Source organism: Oncorhynchus kisutch, linkage group LG25, assembly GCF_002021735.2.
Source record: "Oncorhynchus kisutch isolate 150728-3 linkage group LG25, Okis_V2, whole genome shotgun sequence".
NCBI lineage: Eukaryota > Metazoa > Chordata > Actinopteri > Salmoniformes > Salmonidae > Oncorhynchus > Oncorhynchus kisutch.
In genome coordinates, this window is record NC_034198.2 from 37,443,247 (window position 1) to 37,461,260 (window position 18,014).

The 18,014-nt window shown below is 44.3% G+C and overlaps 1 protein-coding gene across 1 annotated transcript in view; it reads left to right on the forward strand.

Moving 5' to 3' along the window:
• Nucleotides 1-1,365: 1,365 nt before the first annotated feature.
• The window catches only part of LOC109870395 (dual specificity mitogen-activated protein kinase kinase 6), a 49,693-nt gene continuing 33,044 nt past the window's right edge, over nucleotides 1,366-18,014 (forward strand). Inside the window, exons 1-2 of the mRNA XM_020460885.2 lie at nucleotides 1,366-1,723; nucleotides 17,741-17,807. Of these exons, the coding sequence (XP_020316474.1) occupies nucleotides 1,633-1,723; nucleotides 17,741-17,807 (158 nt within the window). The 5' untranslated portion in view covers nucleotides 1,366-1,632. The remainder of the gene's footprint in view (nucleotides 1,724-17,740; nucleotides 17,808-18,014) is intronic.

Below are 18,014 nucleotides of genomic sequence, written 5' to 3' on the forward strand. Positions count from 1 at the left end.
AACCAACCACATCATGTCTGCAACCAACCAACCAGCCAACCAGCCTGCCAACCAACCAACCAGCCTGCCAGCCAACCAACCAACCAACCAACCAGCCAGCCAGCCAGCCAACCAACCAGCCAGCCAGCCAGCCAGCCAGCCAACCAACCAACCACATCATGTCTGCAACCAACCAACCACCCAGCCAACCAACCAACCAACCAGCCAACCAGCCAGCCAGCCAGCCAGCCAGCCAGCCAGCCAGCCACATCATGTCTGCAACCAACCAACCAACCACATCATGTCTGCAACCAACCAGCCAACCAACCAACCAGCCAGCCAGCCAGCCAGCCAGCCAACCAACCACATCATGTCTGCAACCAACCAGCCAGCCAGCCAACCAGCCAACCAACCAACCAACCAAATCATGTCTGCAACCAACCAGCCAACCAACCATCCAGCCAGCCAGCCAGCCAACCAACCAACCAACCATCCAACCAACCAGCCAACCAACCAGCCAACCAGCCAACCAGCATGTCTGCAATGTATAGAATAAATGGATAGCAGACCATACCTGTTTGATAACATTTTGTACTGTATGTATATTCAAGATCAATATGTCGTCACAAGCTTTGCTTTAGCGATGTTTTAAAAGCTATTTCTCTGTGCTATTATACCCAAGACATTCACCTCAAAGGGTCACTCGTCACACCCATGTAGCATACCTAGGCACTACAAACCAAAGTACTAGAAACCACGTTGAAAGCGAAATTGATTGAATGCATTTAGTTCTTTTGTATAATCAATAACACAAAGGTTATACAAATCGTGATTAGATTTATGGTCCTTTTGCTTTTTAAAATTCATAATAGATAACTAATATTATCTTAGTAAAGATTAACGTTTTTTGTGTGTGTGTGTGTGTGGGGGGGGGGGGGGGGGGGTGGTATTATTCTCAAGCTGTTTACCAAGGAGGAGGTTGATAAAAAACTGTTTCCTCTTCATTGACATTACCGCTGATGATATCTCTCGCTTGCGGTACCATTCAATAAAGCTAAATTATTCCAGGACAGATTGACTGTGTGTTTCCAATATTTAAGAGTGATGTATTACAAGTAGCCTATGCCTGTTGTTATTATGTCGGCATATGAGTGAAAACAAAAGTGGAACTTCAAGTTTAATTTCATGTAAATCATAATACACTTGAAATTAATATTTTGTATTTTGCCTACAAGAAAACATGCAGATCATTTATCACACATAGCCGTACTCAGATACTGTAATAAAGTAATACAATACTGTAATACAGTACGCATAACTACAGTATGGACTACAGTTCCCACCATCCTTTACGCCCAAGCAGGAAGAACGTTCGTAATATAGGCCAATGCCACTCACTGTCTGATCCAAGTTAGGAGCTTTCAGCTGCCAGCCGTGGCCCATTATGTAAGTGCCGCTGAGAATTATTTGCAGTGCCATTGCAAAACGACCCGTTTCCTGACCGTTTTGCAAGGTGTGCAATTGTAATATTGCTCTTTGCACGGACACACACGGTTTAGACGCAAAAAGGCTCCAAGTGCATGAAGATCGCGGCTTGTATTCCGCATCCTTGTTGCAAAGCAAGTCGCTGAAGCAAGCTTCGGTGCGAGGGCGATGGAGGGAGGGAGTGAGAAAGAAGGCAACGTCTCTAGTGCATCCCCTCCCCCCCATCAAAGCAAAGGGGAAATGTCTCAGCCAAAGGGAGGTAAGACTATATTACATGCGATCTGTGCAAAACGACTGAAATGCAATTAGTTATGCATTGTCTGCAATGTGCATTGCTGCAGGTTGAATATCGTCAATGCATGTTAAAGTTTATGCGGTAAAAGGATCAGTTGCATTTCCTGTTTAGATCTTCCCCTTTGCAGAGTTCCTGGTAAAACGATGCTGTCTGTCTGTCTGTACTCTCGGCATATAATAGCTAGATGCTTTCTGCTCATGTTGATGGTATTTGCAGTCCTCTTGTACCAGGGATGTTATAACCTAATTAAAGCTGTCACATAGTCAGCAACTCCCTGCAGACATATTGCAACGCCTTTTCTGTAAAGCATGTACGATCACATGCACATTTCGACGAGATGTTGCCTTTGCAAGGTAATGCATCAAATGCGTTTATTGCAGTGCATCGATTAACTGCATAACTGTAAACTTTGCTATTACAATACGTGCGTTGTAAATGGGGAGTCGGGCGGGACACGATTACAATGGTTACGTTTCAATTGGTTAAGTTCAGTTAAAACTGCTCAGGATAATCACACTGAAGTTCTTCTGACAATTTTATTAAATGCAGTTTTATTTTCACTGTTAGTGGTGCATAATGGAAATGATTGGGACGCCTATAGACCTAGGTAGACATTTTTAAAGTTAAAAGCTAAATATAGAAACAGGGCAGTAGGCTATTAAAATAGGAGTCTCCAAGCAAAACATCCCTGCCACATTCACGAAGTAAAAGCTCAGACACAGGTACGATTGCCAAACGGTTACCTGCTGACAGTACCTAGTACCTGTGAAGAGTGCCTGCAGTCAATCTCTTTTGTGTTCACACAGCAAAGACCTTGGAAGTTGTCAGTCACTCAGCCTTGTTAAAATTCTACTAAGCAGAAGGTGGCAGTGTCTTTTTTTTTTTGGCAATGCATAGCTGTCCGTATTGCTTATGGTCTAGATTCCAAGCTATCTGCTCTAATGTTGCTATTTTTTAGAAAACCCTTGTTGATTCTAGCAAGATGGCCACAGCTGTATAACTACCTAGCAAGAAACTATTTAATTCACTCTCCATAATACTGCCAGTCCAGCCCATAGTCAAATGTTTAGCCAGCTAATGTTAGCACATTCGCTAGCTAGCACTACATAGTGCAGTGAACCTTAGCTAGCTAACTCAGCAGCTGTTACATGGAAGCTAGCTAATCCGTTGTGATTGAATTATAATGGCAATACCTGCTACAGTGGTTAGCTAGCTTGGAGGAAGTATTCAGTGCATTGCGTCTGCACTAAGCTAGCTATCATCCCATAGCCTACATTGCATATGAAGTTTGACTGGCTCATCTATGGATGTATGAAGAAAATGTCCTCTTTCTCCTTTTTTTGGCTCCCCCGCGTGGGGAGTTTGTGCTCTCTAATTGGCTCAAAGTCAGGTTGTTGGCCACTGATGAGCATTGCGATTCTACAAGTATAATCAGTAGGTTCGTCGGCACGCAGCAGGTACAGCTTCTGTATCAAGAGAAAGAACAGCCACTGTATTAAGTGTCTATCGGCAGTGAGATTCTCATTTGTTTCTTGCTTATTTCTCTCGAGGTGGACCACTGTACAAGACTAGACCTAGAGACAATCTCTATAACCCTCTGGAATGTATTGCTATTGAGCTCCGTTGTGCTTGATTAATTAATCAATTAAGGTCACTCGTCAATTAGAAACGCCCCTCACCTGGTTGTCTTGGTCTTAATTGGACACACATCGACAAAAACCAGAAGTCACTCGTCTCGTTCCTCCACGGAAGGAGTTTTGAATATTGATGAATATTTTCAGAGAGTATTTTCATCGTTTTTTTCACAACATGGAGCCTAATTGTCCTGTTACTCCGATCCATCTAAACTCATTCGTTGGATGATTCCAACGATTCAGGCCTCTGCACTTAGTGGACCCTACTGCATTCCTAAGGCCAAGGCAAACATCTATTCTAACAGATCATTAAGGAGAAACATGGGTATGATTTTGTAATAAGATTTGCATAGCCAGGAGGGCTATTATCGACGATGTCCCAAATGACACCCATATCACCTGAATAGTGCACTACTTTTGACCTAAGCCCAATGGGTGCTGGTCGAAGGTAGTGCACTACATAGGGAATAGGGTGTCATTTGGAACATAACCAACAACTTTGTTGTGAGGTCATCTAGTATGGGCTCTCCTATTGCAGATGGTTGGTTTTCACAGTCCGAGGTTCAGGTTAGATTATTGCGGAACTAACAGGTTACAGACCTGTTTTGTTGAAGTAAAGGTTTTGTCTGTAATCCCACCCACCAAACACACACACACACACACCTGAATGTACACACGACACAAAACAGTGGGTTTAGCAACAAAGCCGACGTGAGTGCATCTTCGGCGCAAAACGGACTGGGTTCATGGGATTATTGATAACATACGAAGTATATTTAGTCTTCAATGTTTCTTGAAAACTGAAATACATTTGCACCATAAACACTTGTTGTCACTGATATACATCATTACAGTTATTAGTTACTTAGCTATTGAATTTTTCCCATATTGTCAGACTTGGTATGAATCAAACGCCTAAAAACACTTCAAAATACAATTTGCTGAAACAAGCCACCTACGAACCCCCACCATAGTAGCTATCTGGCCATCCAGAAACACAACAACGCACAGCTTTCTACACCTGCAACCCACACACACACACACACACACACACACACAGCACACACACACACACACACAGCACACACACTGGCTGGCTGGCTGTGCAGGATATGACCAGCTAGTGGCTCGCCCCTGATTGGCAGCAATATTTACCTTTACCTGTGGGCTTCTGTCAATACAGGTGAAACGTCAACCCCCCACACACACACTGGCGTTGCAGCGAATGGTGACGCTTTCTATGTGGTAAATACAAAGGCGTATTTTAATTTATGGACTCGACTGGTTTGGGACTTTTATGTGATATTTAGACGGAACAATGTATTCACACTGTTGTTTAATCTGTGCAAAATAAAAAACACCTGCGAAACGGTTTCCATTCAGTATTTACGTTGAGTATTTACGTTGAGTATTTACGTTGTTAGAAATGCTGCACACCAGACGTTGTCGTGTGAGCATACCTTGCAGATACATATGTTCTTTCCTTTAGTAAGGACTCTGGAAATGCATTTTTTAAATTTAATTTATTTTTTTTACAAAAAAACACTAAAATGCTGTGATAGGAAATGCCAAAGAATTTATCAAGACTTTAGATATTCTGCAAGTGATACTGGCTCCTGCTCTAATTCTTGTGCAAGATAAGGGCGTGCAAGTGTCAACCCTAGGATGGGATGGGTTTACAAAGGGGGGGCTACCAGACATCTATTACAATGTGTGTTTCTGTCATCACTGTCATGTCAGTAGGGACTAGGGAGTAAATGATGCTGAGAGTCTTGTAATTTAAAAAAATGCAGTTTGGCCCAGAGACGGACCGTTGTGCTTTCATCATTGTCTGTTGTACTGTGCTGTGGCACTGGGGATGGTGATGGCAGCAAGTCGGTCAGCCAGTGGCCCTCTCAGTGCGTGTCCCTGTCCTCTGCCGTCTGCCACTGTAGCCCAGCCTCAGCTGACCCTCTTGCCCCAGCCTGGCCTGCACAAACACCCCATTTGTCATGCAAATAGACCCTGCATCGTTTTCAGCTGCACAGATAGTAAATTTGCTGTTTCGACGGGCCTATTGTTGGTCCTGTTCCAAGCCTATAGTGGCTTTCTGCTGCAATAACAGTAGGATTGTTCACTGCATTGTTAGCTGATGATCCACTAAGTGTGTGTGTGTGTGTTTGTGTGTATTTGTTCCATATATTTGAAACACATTGCCTTCATAAGGTATTTATACCCCTAGACTTATTCCATAACTTGTGGTCTTACAGCTCGAATATAAAATGGATTAAATATTATTTTTCTCTCACCCATCTACACACAATAACCCATAATGAGAAAATATATATTTTTTATTTTTTGAGATGTTTGCACATTTAGTTGAAAATGTAAACACAGAAACATATCATTTACATAAGCGTTCACACCCCTGAATCAGTACTTTTTGTTGTTGCTAGAAAGGCATTTCACTGCACTTCTGACATTGAAACTTGTAGAACCACCTTTGGTAGAGATTACAGCTGTGAGACTTTCTGGGTAAGTCTCTCAGAGTGTTCCACACCTGGATCGTGCAACATTTTCCCATGTATCCTTTAAAAAATTATTACAGTTCTGTAAAATTGATCATTGCTAGACAACCATTTGCAGGTCTTTCCATAGATCTTCAAGTAGATTTAAGTCAAAACTGTAACTCGGCCACTCAGGAACATTCATTGTCTTCTTGGTAAACAAGTTTAGTGTAGATTTGGCCTTGCGTTTTAGATTATTGTCCTGCTGAAAGGTGCATTCATCTCCCAGTGTCTGGTGGAAAGAAGACTGAACCAGATTTTCCTCTAGGATTTTGCCTGTGCTTAGGTCCATTCAATACATTTTTTTTATCCTGGAAAAACTCTCCAGTACTTGACGATTACAAAGCATACCCATAACATGATGCAGCCACCACTATGCTTGAAAATATGGAGAGTGGTACACAGGCATGTGTTATTTTTGTCCCAAACATAACACTGTGACTAAGAAATTTCAGCTTTTCATATTTTTTTTTATACATTTGTAAACATTTCTAAAAACAAAATTCCACTGTGAATTCTTTCTAAAGCCACTGTATGTATTTCATTACTTCTGAGTATTTTGTAATTTGTATTAATTACACTGGACGGAACAACACTCCAATGCATTTTGCAATACGATACTTTCGAGGGCTTTAATTTGTATTTTCAAAATATTTTTTTGGGACCCTTTTCAACCTGCATTGGTATCAGAAGTTTGATTGCGCTATGGTCTGATAAGAGTTTATTCTAAATGTGTATGTGAAAATGAACAATTGCAATGCATGCTGAGTATTATTCTAATGAGCTCCACCCTGAAGCACGACCATTAATAATACCCAGTGTGCTTTTCAGTTCATTTTCACATACGTATTTACATTTAAGCAGTTCAGCAGACACTCTTTTCCAAAGGGATTTACAGTCCGTGCATTCAACTAAGGTAGATAAAGAATCACATTTCACAGTCATAGCAAGTAAATCGTTTCTGTAACCGTTGCTAAGAATGTTGTTGCTGTTCGGGCCCGGCTTCTTGCAAATTTAGCACATTGATTCACTCTCCGGCATGCATCATGCTCTCTAGTACAGTAACCACTTACACAGTTGCAAAATCAAGATGTAGCAGCAGGAATAGAAATGTCTACTCAAATTCCAACATAATAACACTGTCTGCAAGAGGGCATGTAGTGAACTATACTCTACTCTACTTTACTGTACTGAACTCTACTCTGCTTTACCGTGATGTCCAAACTTGTGAAACATGAGGAGAATGACATTCATATCCTTAACAGATCAGGGACCCGTGATGTAATTCCGGTACCGGGTGTAAATCCACTTCGCATACTGTAGTTCAATAACCAAAATAGATTTTTTTTTTAACTCGAGGTGTCATGTCATAGAAGATACCCCATTTTTCTTCTGCAGACATTTTTTCATCTTCATTCGTAGCAGATATTTAGCAGTTTTTGGAAAACGTGGTCGCGTTAACCTGAGGGGGATTTTGCTGTATTTCCGTTACCAAAGTTTGCATCTGCATATTTCTTCCACTAAAATCGTTTTTGTATAATTTTCAGTGGAAATTGTGAAGTATTCCTTGTGCATAGAGTTGTATGGTCTCTTAAACTTTCAAATCAATGGTTTTTGTTTGGCATACATTTGAATGTAAAAAAATTAATCAAAGCTCAATTCCGTTATCGTGGAATTGCCGGAGACCACCACACCAAGCCATCTGTGCAGGATAAAGCTTGATGCTCCAGGACAGTGGTTGGCAAATAAATGTCAACACAAAGTACAACTTAGTCAGACTGCAAGACAAGACGGTAGATGTCTACACAGGGTTAACATGACGCATGCATCTTCACGAGCCTGGAGCTCTCTGTGACTCTCTCTGTGCTGGAGCTCTCTGTGCTGGAGCTCTCTGTGACTGTCTGTGACTCTCTGTGCTGGAGCTCTCTGTGACTCTCTGTGCTGGAGCTCTCTGTGCTGGAGCTCTCTGTGACTCTCTCTGTGCTGGAGCTCTCTGTGACTCTCTCTGTGCTGGAGCTCTCTGTGACTCTGTGCTGGAGCTCTCTGTGACTCTCTCTGTGCTGGAGCTCTCTGTGACTCTGTGCTGGAGCTCTCTGTGACTCTCTCTGTGCTGGAGCTCTCTGTGACTCTCTCTGTGCTGGAGCTCTCTGTGACTCTCTGTGCTGGAGCTCTCTGTGACTCTCTCTGTGCTGGAGCTCTCTGTGACTCTCTCTGTGCTGGAGCTCTCTGTGACTCTGTGCTGGAGCTCTCTGTGACTCTGTGCTGGAGCTCTCTGTGACTCTCTCTGTGCTGGAGCTCTCTGTGCTGGAGCTCTCTGTGACTCTCTCTGTGCTGGAGCTCTCTGTGACTCTGTGCTGGAGCTCTCTGTGACTCTCTCTGTGCTGGAGCTCTCTGTGACTCTCTGTGCTGGAGCTCTCTGTGCTGGAGCTCTCTGTGACTCTCTCTGTGCTGGAGCTCTCTGTGACTCTGTGCTGGAGCTCTCTGTGACTCTCTCTGTGCTGGAGCTCTCTGTGACTCTCTCTGTGCTGGAGCTCTCTGACTCTGTGCTGGAGCTCTCTGTGACTCTCTGTGCTGGAGCTCTCTGTGACTCTCTGTGCTGGAGCTCTCTGTGACTCTGTCTGTGCTGGAGCTCTCTGTGCTGGAGCTCTCTGTGACTCTCTCTGTGCTGGAGCTCTCTGTGACTCTGTGCTGGAGCTCTCTGTGACTCTGTGCTGGAGCTCTCTGTGACTCTCTCTGTGCTGGAGCTCTCTGTGACTCTGTGCTGGAGCTCTCTGTGACTCTCTCTGTGCTGGAGCTCTCTGTGACTCTCTGTGCTGGAGCTCTCTGACTCTGTGCTGGAGCTCTCTGTGACTCTCTGTGCTGGAGCTCTCTGTGACTCTCTGTGCTGGAGCTCTCTGTGACTCTCTCTGTGCTGGAGCTCTCTGTGACTCTCTCTGTGCTGGAGCTCTCTGTGACTCTGTGCTGGAGCTCTCTGTGACTCTCTCTGTGCTGGAGCTCTCTGTGACTCTCTCTGTGCTGGAGCTCTCTGTGCTGGAGCTCTCTGTGACTCTCTCTGTGCTGGAGCTCTCTGTGACTCTGTGCTGGAGCTCTCTGTGACTCTCTCTGTGCTGGAGCTCTCTGTGACTCTCTCTGTGCTGGAGCTCTCTGATAGGAGCATAAATCTAGTCTCATCTTCATTCATCCTGCCTGGAGCCAGCCACCCCACGGTGAATGCGATCACAGCAGGTCTCCAGCAGTGTATTCCCTCTCTCCCTGATCTCAAAGGGGAAGGGGAAGAAGTCTGCATCTACTCTGTAGCTTAGGTTGACTGCATGTCGTGCATGTTAAAATAATACATTAAACGCGTCACAGCTGAATCCTAACATTCATCTGGAAACCTCATCCCTGAATAAGCAAGCAGCTCCTTTCCCTACACGGCATTGACGCGGCTGACACCTTTTGCATGCATTTCTCCTGGCATAATCTCCCTCCCTGCAACTATAATCCTACAATTGTTTTTATTTAACCTTTTCATTTCTTGAAGGGCCGTTTTAGGGAAAATTGATTTGGTGTGTCCTGAAGGGCTGTAGAGTTAATGTATGTTTTAGTAAATCAATGTCACGTGTCTGAAACAACATTTCTTGGTTCCTCTATGGCTGCGTTGACACATGCATCCCAATTTGGATCTTTTGCCCAATTATTGGCAAGAGCTGATCTGATTGGTCCAAAGACCAATTAGTCTTAAAAGATCAGAATTGGCCTGCCTGTTTAAACCTATCAAGATAGAGGGTGAACTTTGGCACCCCGGCTCTGCTGAATGCAATTAATAGGCCTAGCCATTGTCATCATGGCTGGATCAAAGGTGTTTTGATATTAAAGCATTCGGGTGGCAGTGCACTTAGCTGCCCCCTGCCTGATTACCAGTTGGACCTTGTGTGCAATTGACCAATAAAGTGATCTCTCTTAACCCCCCCCCCCCCAGCTAGCACACTGAGGAAAAGAAAGCTTGATGACTTGCAAATTACTGCTCTCCGGTTACCACCGAGAGTACATCTCATCGCATGGCATGCTATCCCACAGTCCTTGCATCCCAAATGGAACCCTATTCCCTACATAGTGCACTACTTAGGGAAAATCTGTGTACTATATAGGGAATAGGGTGCCATTTGGAACGCTATGACAGTACTCTGGATGTGGGACAGACAAGCTGTCTGGAGGTAAATAGACAAGACATTTTGATGCACGTTTTTAAATGGTGATTGTGGAAAGTTCCTGGATTTGAATAGGAAGTGCTTTTAATTATGTTAAACCAAGGTAAAGAGAGCTGGTGGTCATAGGTTTCAGGAGGAAGGTCATAGGTGCTAGGAAGGCAGGAAGTCCTGGGTTTGAGCCTCGGTGTGAGCCGAAGCAGGAAGTCGCTGTACTCGCACGTTAACAACACACCTGTTAGGGTTTTATAAAGGTAATGGATGTCAGGCTGCTTACTTAGCGAGAACAGCGACTTCCTGCTAGGGTTTTATAAAGGTAATGGCTGTCAGGCTGCTTACTTAGCGAGCACAGTGACTTCCTGCTTCGGCTCACACCAAGGCTCAAACCCAGGACTTCCTGCCTTCCTAGCACCTATGACCTCCTGAAACGTCTTACCAGTTGGTGCCACGCAAAAAAAAGCAAACTATTCGCTGATGCAGGTGTGGACACTATAGGTTCAGGAGTTCGTTTCACACATCCCCATGTGCTACGTAAACATCTCTCTCTCGACTCTCCAGCCACTTGTGGTGTGTGTGGGTGTATTGTTGAATAAAACAGGGCGTCACCTGGTCCACTTGGCACCATATACAGTTGAAGTCGGAGGTTTACATACACCTTAGCCAAAAACATTTAAACTCAGTTTTTCACAATTCCTGACATTTAATCACAGTAAATATTTCCTGTCTTAGGTCAGTTAGGATCACCACTTTATTTTAAGAATGTGAAATGTCAGAATAATAGTAGTGATTTATTTCAGCTTTAATTTCTTTCATCACATTCACAGTGGGTCAGAAGTTTACATACACTCAATTAGTATTTTGTAGCATTTAAATTGTTTAACTTTTTTTTGTCCCATTCCTCCTGACAGAGCTGGTGTAACTGAGTCAGGTTTGTAGGCCACCTTGCTCGTACATGCTTTTTAATGTTCTGCCCACACATTTTCAAAAAGGATTGAGGTCAGGGCTTTATGATGGCCACTCCAATAGCTTGACTTTGTTGTCCTTAAGCCATTTTGCCACAACTTTGTAAGTATACTGGAGGTCATTGTCCATTTGGAAGACACATTTGCAACCAAGCTTTAACTTCCTGACTGATGTCTTGAGATGTTGCTTCAATATATCCACATCATTTTCCTTTCTCATGATGCAATCTATTTTGTGAAGTGCACCAGTCCCTCCTGCAGCAAAGCACCCCCACAACATGATGCTGCCATCCCCGTGCTTCACGGTCGGGATGGTGTTCTTCGGCTTGCAAGTGTCCCCATTTTTCCTCCAAACATAACGATGGTCATTATGGCCAAACAGTTCTATTTTTGTTTCATCAGACCAGAGTACGATCTTTGTCCCCATGTGCAGTTGCAAACCGTAGTCTGGCTTTTTTATTGCGGTTTTTGAGCAGTGGCTTCTTCCTTGCTGAGCGGCCTTTCAGGCTATGTTGATATAGGACTCATTTTACTGTGGATGTAGATACTTTGTACCTGTTTCCTCCTCCATCTTCACAAGGTCCTTTGCTGTTGTTCTGTGATTGATTGTTCTGTGATTGACTTTTTGCAACAAAGTACGTTCATCTCTAGGAGACAGAACGCGTCTCCTTCCTGAGCGGTATGACGGCTGCGTGGTCCCATGGTGTTTATACTTGCGTACTATTATTTGTACAGATGAACGTGGTAACTTCAGGCATTTGGAAATTTCTCCCAAGGATGAACCAGACTTGTGGAGGTCTACCATTTTTTTCCTGTGGTCTTGGCTGATTTCTTTTGTTTTTCCCGTGATGTCAAGCAAAGGGACACTGGGTTTGAAGGTAGTCCTTGAAATACATCTAATTGACTCAAATTATGTCAATTAGCCTATCAGAAGCTTCTAAAGCCATTACATAATTTTCTGGAATTTTCCACGCTATTTAAAGGCACAGTCAACTTAATGTGTAGAATTGTGATACAGTGAAATAATCTGTCTGTAAACAATTGTTGGAAAAATTACGTGTCAGGCACAAAGTAGATGTCCTAACCGACTTGCCAAAACTATAGTTTGTTAACAAGAAATTTGTGGAGTGGTTGGAAAAACAAGTTTTAATGACTCCAACCTAAATCTATGTAAACTTCCACCTTCAACTGTAAGTAACTGGAATGAAATGGCCCTGCAGTTCCACAGATTGTGTCATCTAATCTCGGGGACCAATTTAATTTATTTTATTTTCTTCTACCTGGACTGTAACACCCCTCACATCCAGCCAATTCAACCAGGTCGGTAGGCCTACATCCTGCTGAAGCCTGGCCAATTCAACCAGGCCAGTAGGTCCTATATCCTGCTGAAGCCTGGCCAACTCAACCAGGCCGGTAGGCTGACATCCTGCTGAAGCTTGGCCAATTCAACCAGGCCAGTAGGTCCTACATTCTGCTGAAGCCTGGCCAACTCAACCAGGCCAGTCGGTCCTACATCCTGCTGAAGCCTGGCCAACTCAACCAAGCCGGCAGACCTACATCCTGCTGAAGCCTTGCCAACTTAACCAGGCCGGTAGGCCTACATCCTGCTGAAGCCGGGCCAACTCAACCAGGCCAGTAGGCCTACATCCTGCTGAAGCGTGGCCAACTCAACCAGGCCGGTAGGCCTACATCCTGCTGAAGCCTGGCCAACTCAACCAGGCCGGTAGGCCTACATCCTGCTGAGGCCTGGCCAACTCAACCAGCCTGGTAGGTCAACATCCTACTGAAGCCTGGCCAACTCAACCAGCCTGGTAGGCCTACATCCTGCTGAAGCCTGGCCAACTTAACCAGGCCGGTAGGTCTACATCCTGCTGAAGCTTGGCCAACTCAACCAGGCTGGGAGGCCTACATCCTGCTGAAGCCGGGCCAACTCAACCAGCCTGGTAGGCCAACATCCTACTGAAGCCTGGCCAACTCAACCAAGCCGGCAGGCCTACATCCTGCTGAAGCCTGGCCAACTCAACCATCCTGGTAGGCCTACATCCTGTGACAATATGTTATGAGAGAGTTAGCAGGCTGTAACGCTTGGAATCCTAAATAATGCTAGCTCATGTTAGGCTGCTACCAGGCCAACAACTGTTACAGTGGGGCTTCCCTTAATTGATAAGTTATCCACTTGATCTTACTATTGTCTTGGCCCATTCTTCGTACTCTTGCAGATGTGGTCTTAAACCAGGTGTACTAAATAGGATCTGAAGATCGCATACCCCCATAGTTGAGCAGTGATCTCATGTTGTAGTCATGGAGGTGAAGTTAGCTGCCGACCTAGTTGACCGCTACTTACGCAGGACTGTGCTCTGCCGTGACCTGGAGCTGATACCCTCAGCACGCAGAGCACTGCCGTCAGTATCGTTTAAGTCAATCCCAACCGTGTAGGAAGTGTATCGCCATGTGACTGCTGGGGAAGACATGGTTCCCAAAAGAGCTTCATAATATAACAACTGTAACCTAATGGATCCATATGGATCTGACATCTTTGAAAGTGTATGGTGTCTCAGACTGCCAGGACGGTCAGAAGTGGCATAACAGCCGCAGGCTCAAGAAGAGTTATTTTCATCCCATCTCTCTGTCTCCATTTCTTTGCCCTGGCCCTGTTTCTCTTTTCCACTCCATGGCTGCCCCCCCCCCCCCCCGCCCCCATCTCTCGTTCCCTCACTCCCTCTCGCCTTCCTGCCATCCCTCTCGCGGATGTCTGATTCATCTTTCTTCCTCTGGGTCTGTGTAATTCCATTGAGGGACTTTTGGGATTGTTGGAATTCCCGGCATGCGTGTGTGTGTGGGTTTGGAAGAGTGAGAATGAGCTGGTTGGTTGGTTCTGCCTGCTTTGAATGCCATCCTGGGTTTATTATCAGCATGGCTGGACATGGGCCTGTCTGGCTGCACTCTCACACTGAAGCTTTTGCTCCAGATTCACAGTGCTCAAAGCACTCACCCTGAGGCCTCCTTGGTTTCAGCACAGATCGCTCTGGCATAGTCTCCTGGCTGTTAGCATGCCGTCTCTGACAGGACATGTTTCCTCTGGCTTAGTTTCATGCTGAAGGAAACCAATTACAAGACCTGCTTGGTTGGTGGTATTTCATGTTAACATTAGGTGAGGCAAAGACAGCAGGGCAAAGACTTCTTCTTTTCTTTGGCTTCAGTACCTCTCGCTGGTATTTTAGTTGTGCCGTCTTCACCCCTGACGCTAAATCTTTGAGAGAGAGTTTTTCTCCTGTGACCTCTTGCTGGCATCTCACAACATACTTGTCTTCAACCCATGTGCTGCAAATCACTGGGAATGCTGTACTACTTTTAGTTAGGTTGCATTGCAAAACAAAGCTACATCGAATGCTGAGATCAGCGAGTAAAAAGCCTAAAGGGGAGACTATGTAATTTTTTAAATTTGGAATTGTACGGAATAACTAAAACAACGACTGTATTTTCATAGCTTGCAATCATTTCCTCTCACAGTTGTGAAAATATGTGACACAAGAATTGTAATGTTAGGAAGGTCTGTTGAAGAAGACATGTTTTTGAGATGAAAATATTATATTGGCTCAGGACAGACAATGCAGCCTATTAGCTTATTCGTGCCCTGTACACTCTAAATTATATAATTTATTGATTAGTGGAAAAAAAATATATCCATTACATATTAGGATATTTATTTATGACAATATAGGCCTAGCGCAATATTATTTTGGACAATATAGCAATATTATTTTGGACAATATAGCAATATTATTTTTGCGCAGCTCAGCTGTAAAAGGTGAGCCAATATGTTGTCAGCACTTTTTAATTTTTTTATCTCGATGACTTAATCAAAACTTGTTTTCTCACGGGTCTCTTTTTTTGATCAGCCGCAGGTTCTGTCCCTTGTGATTTTCCTTTCTGGAGAAATCCGCCAAAGTCTGCATCACAAATGGTGCCCTATTCTCTTTCTAGGGCTTTGGTCAAAAGTAGTGGATTCTATATGGAATTGGGTGCCATTTGGAAATGACCCTGGGTCTGATCCAACCACTTTTTAACATGTTGCGTGACTGTGTGAGTGAATGCAACGGTGATTCTTTGGCATGCAGCTCAGTGCATGACTGTCTCTTTCTATCATTATGAGTTTCTGCCCTTGGCTTACATGTCTCCCATCTCTCATGCATGCAAATGTGAAATGAATGTGTAGCCTACAGTATAGGTAAGCTGTTAAGTCAGTGTGTGATGTGCATGCAGCAGGGACCTCAGGGGACTGTGTCTGTGGACTGGAGATGGAAGCTGTCGTCTTCGCAGAGTCTGTCAGAGTCTTCGCAGAGTGTGCCGCGTCTTGTTTCATCCCATCGAGCCAGAGACTTGGAGGTTGAAGACTGTGGAGTTGTGCTGAATCCCCTGTCTGCCTTAGCAGCATGGCATGCATAGTCATGGAGATAGCCTGGGGAAACTGGTACTCAGCCATGGCCACTCACCGATTTTCTTTATTTTGGAAAAGTGTTGGTAATGAAACGGTTAGAGAGCCTGCCTGTGGCATACCCTGCCAGCCTGGCAGAATGGCATGCATATTCATGGAGAAAGCTTGGTGGTGCTTAACCAGTTCTTTGTTTTGGCAAAGTCCTTGTAATGAACTGGAGAGCGAGTCCCTTGCCAGCCTGCCTGGCATTGACATGCATAGTCTAGTCATGGAAAAAGCTTGATGAATGTGGTGCCTGGTGCTCAGTCATGTTAATAACCACTCACCAGTTCTTTATTTTGGCAAAGCCGTGGTAATGTGCGGCAGGTAGCCTAGTGGTTAGAGTGTTGGACTAGTAACCGAAAGGTTGCAAGATCAAATTCCCCGAGCTGACAAGGTATAAATCTGTCGTTCTTTCCCTGAACTAGGCAGTTAACCCACTGTTCCTAGGCCGTCATTGTAAATAAGAATTTGTTTTTAACTGACTTGTCTAGTTAATCAAATAAAAATGTCACAGTACTATTTGAGGAAGCAGTGGGAAGCGCTAAGCTCTTGTCCAAGAGGATGTAAAGCAAAGCGTTCAGATCAATGCATCGTTTGTCAGCTCTAGAAATAAAATGAATGTAAAACATTCTACATCACTGAATACACCCGGGTGTTGAATGGAGCAGCGAACTCCTATTTTTACATTCTGAAACCTGCAGTTGGTAGAGTAGAACTCCTTTGTGGTTTGGTTAATTTCCATTCAAACAGTCATAGACTTAGGCCTATTAGAAGACTCGTGTCGGTTTGCAGATGCTATTGTTGTCTGTGTTAATGCGTGCGGGAGGGGCCCAAAGTGACATTTTGGTGCCACAAAGCTTCTTTGGAAAGTGGAAATCCTGAGGCATTGAGAGGCCATGGTGACAGTACAGTGGCGCAGAGAGATGATGGTGGCACTGTGTGTGTCTGTGCGGTTTCGATCAGTATGGTTGTGTGTGTGTGTGACGGAATGAATGTTTTCCAGTTAATGGGGATCCTGATAAAATAGAAAATAGACTTTCTTAAAAAATGTAAATAATTCTAGTTGAGTTTATTGACTGAGTATCTTTATCATGGCTTACTAGAACTGCACCTGCAGTACATCATAGCACAGACGTTGCATTGTCAGGTATGTTTACCATCGAGTACTGCTGTGTGTGTGTGTGTGTGTGTGCGTGCAATGTGCATAGCATTCTCACAAATACGTACGGTATGTTCAGTTACTTGAAACAGTTCCTCACGCTCCCAAACATTCCGATCAAGCCAAAAGAAAACAATAGCAAATATGCTTCCTCCCTCCTCCTGGGAGGAATGAGTATACTCCCTCCACTTTAAAGATCTATGTACTTACTAGGTGACGCCACCACCGCCCATAGCCAGGTGGTGGACGTCACCTAGTAAGTATGTCTGGGCGTGTCTGTGTAGCTCTGCTGTGTGAGTGAGCAGGATTAAAAATACTATTTGAGATCTTTTTGAATATATTGAGCGTTTGCTTTAGTCTGCCTGGAGTACCAGGTGGGCGTGGTTTCCACTTGTGGGATTTTCTATTGGTTCTGTGGCAAGCTCTGTCAAGCACAGCTAAAGTACATGACATGATTTTGAAATTGTACTTGAACCCAGGTCTGTGTGGAAGCACTAGCTGCTGTGATCCAGTCAGGGGAGGTGTGATCCAGATGCTCTGGTGAACCACACACACACTCTTTGTCGGCGACGGCAACCTGTCACTCACACCCTCAGGAGTGTCCGTAATGCCCTGTGGCATGGAGCCGTTCAACCTTCCACTGGTTCAGCGCTGTACCTCCCGGATGTAGAGAGCTCTAACTCACGGTGCTCCAACGCTGCAGACATATCTCCTCTTGCTGCTCGTACTCGCAGCGGCCTGTTAATTAGGTTCTGGAGTTACTCACCGCATCCAACCGTAAGTGTCTGACGGGCTGCTGGACTCAGGCCCTGGAAATACACTGCAGGATGAGACATCTGAGATGACTAGAAGTAACATTTTAAAAACTCGGGAAGAAACTTCACTTTTACAATTCAGATCATCCAAACCGCCTTTCTAACTTTGTTGAATGTGAATTGCTGTCTTCAGGTGTATGTGTTGGTGTATAATTGTATTGTTCTACCAGTTGTTCACTGCTGTCAATTCTCTCCTTTCAGGTAAGAGGAAGCCTGGGCTCAAGCTCTCCAAGGAAGTGTTTGAGCAGCCTCCTGCTGCTGCTGCTACGTAAGGCTTTCACTCTTTAATATCATCTTTACATCTTGACATTTACATCTTTACATCTTGACATTTACATCTTTACATCTTGACATTTACATCTTTACATCTTGACATTTACATCTTTACATTTACATCTTTACATCTTGACATTTACATCTTTACATCTTGACATTTACATCTTTACATCTTTACATCTTTACATCTTTACATTTA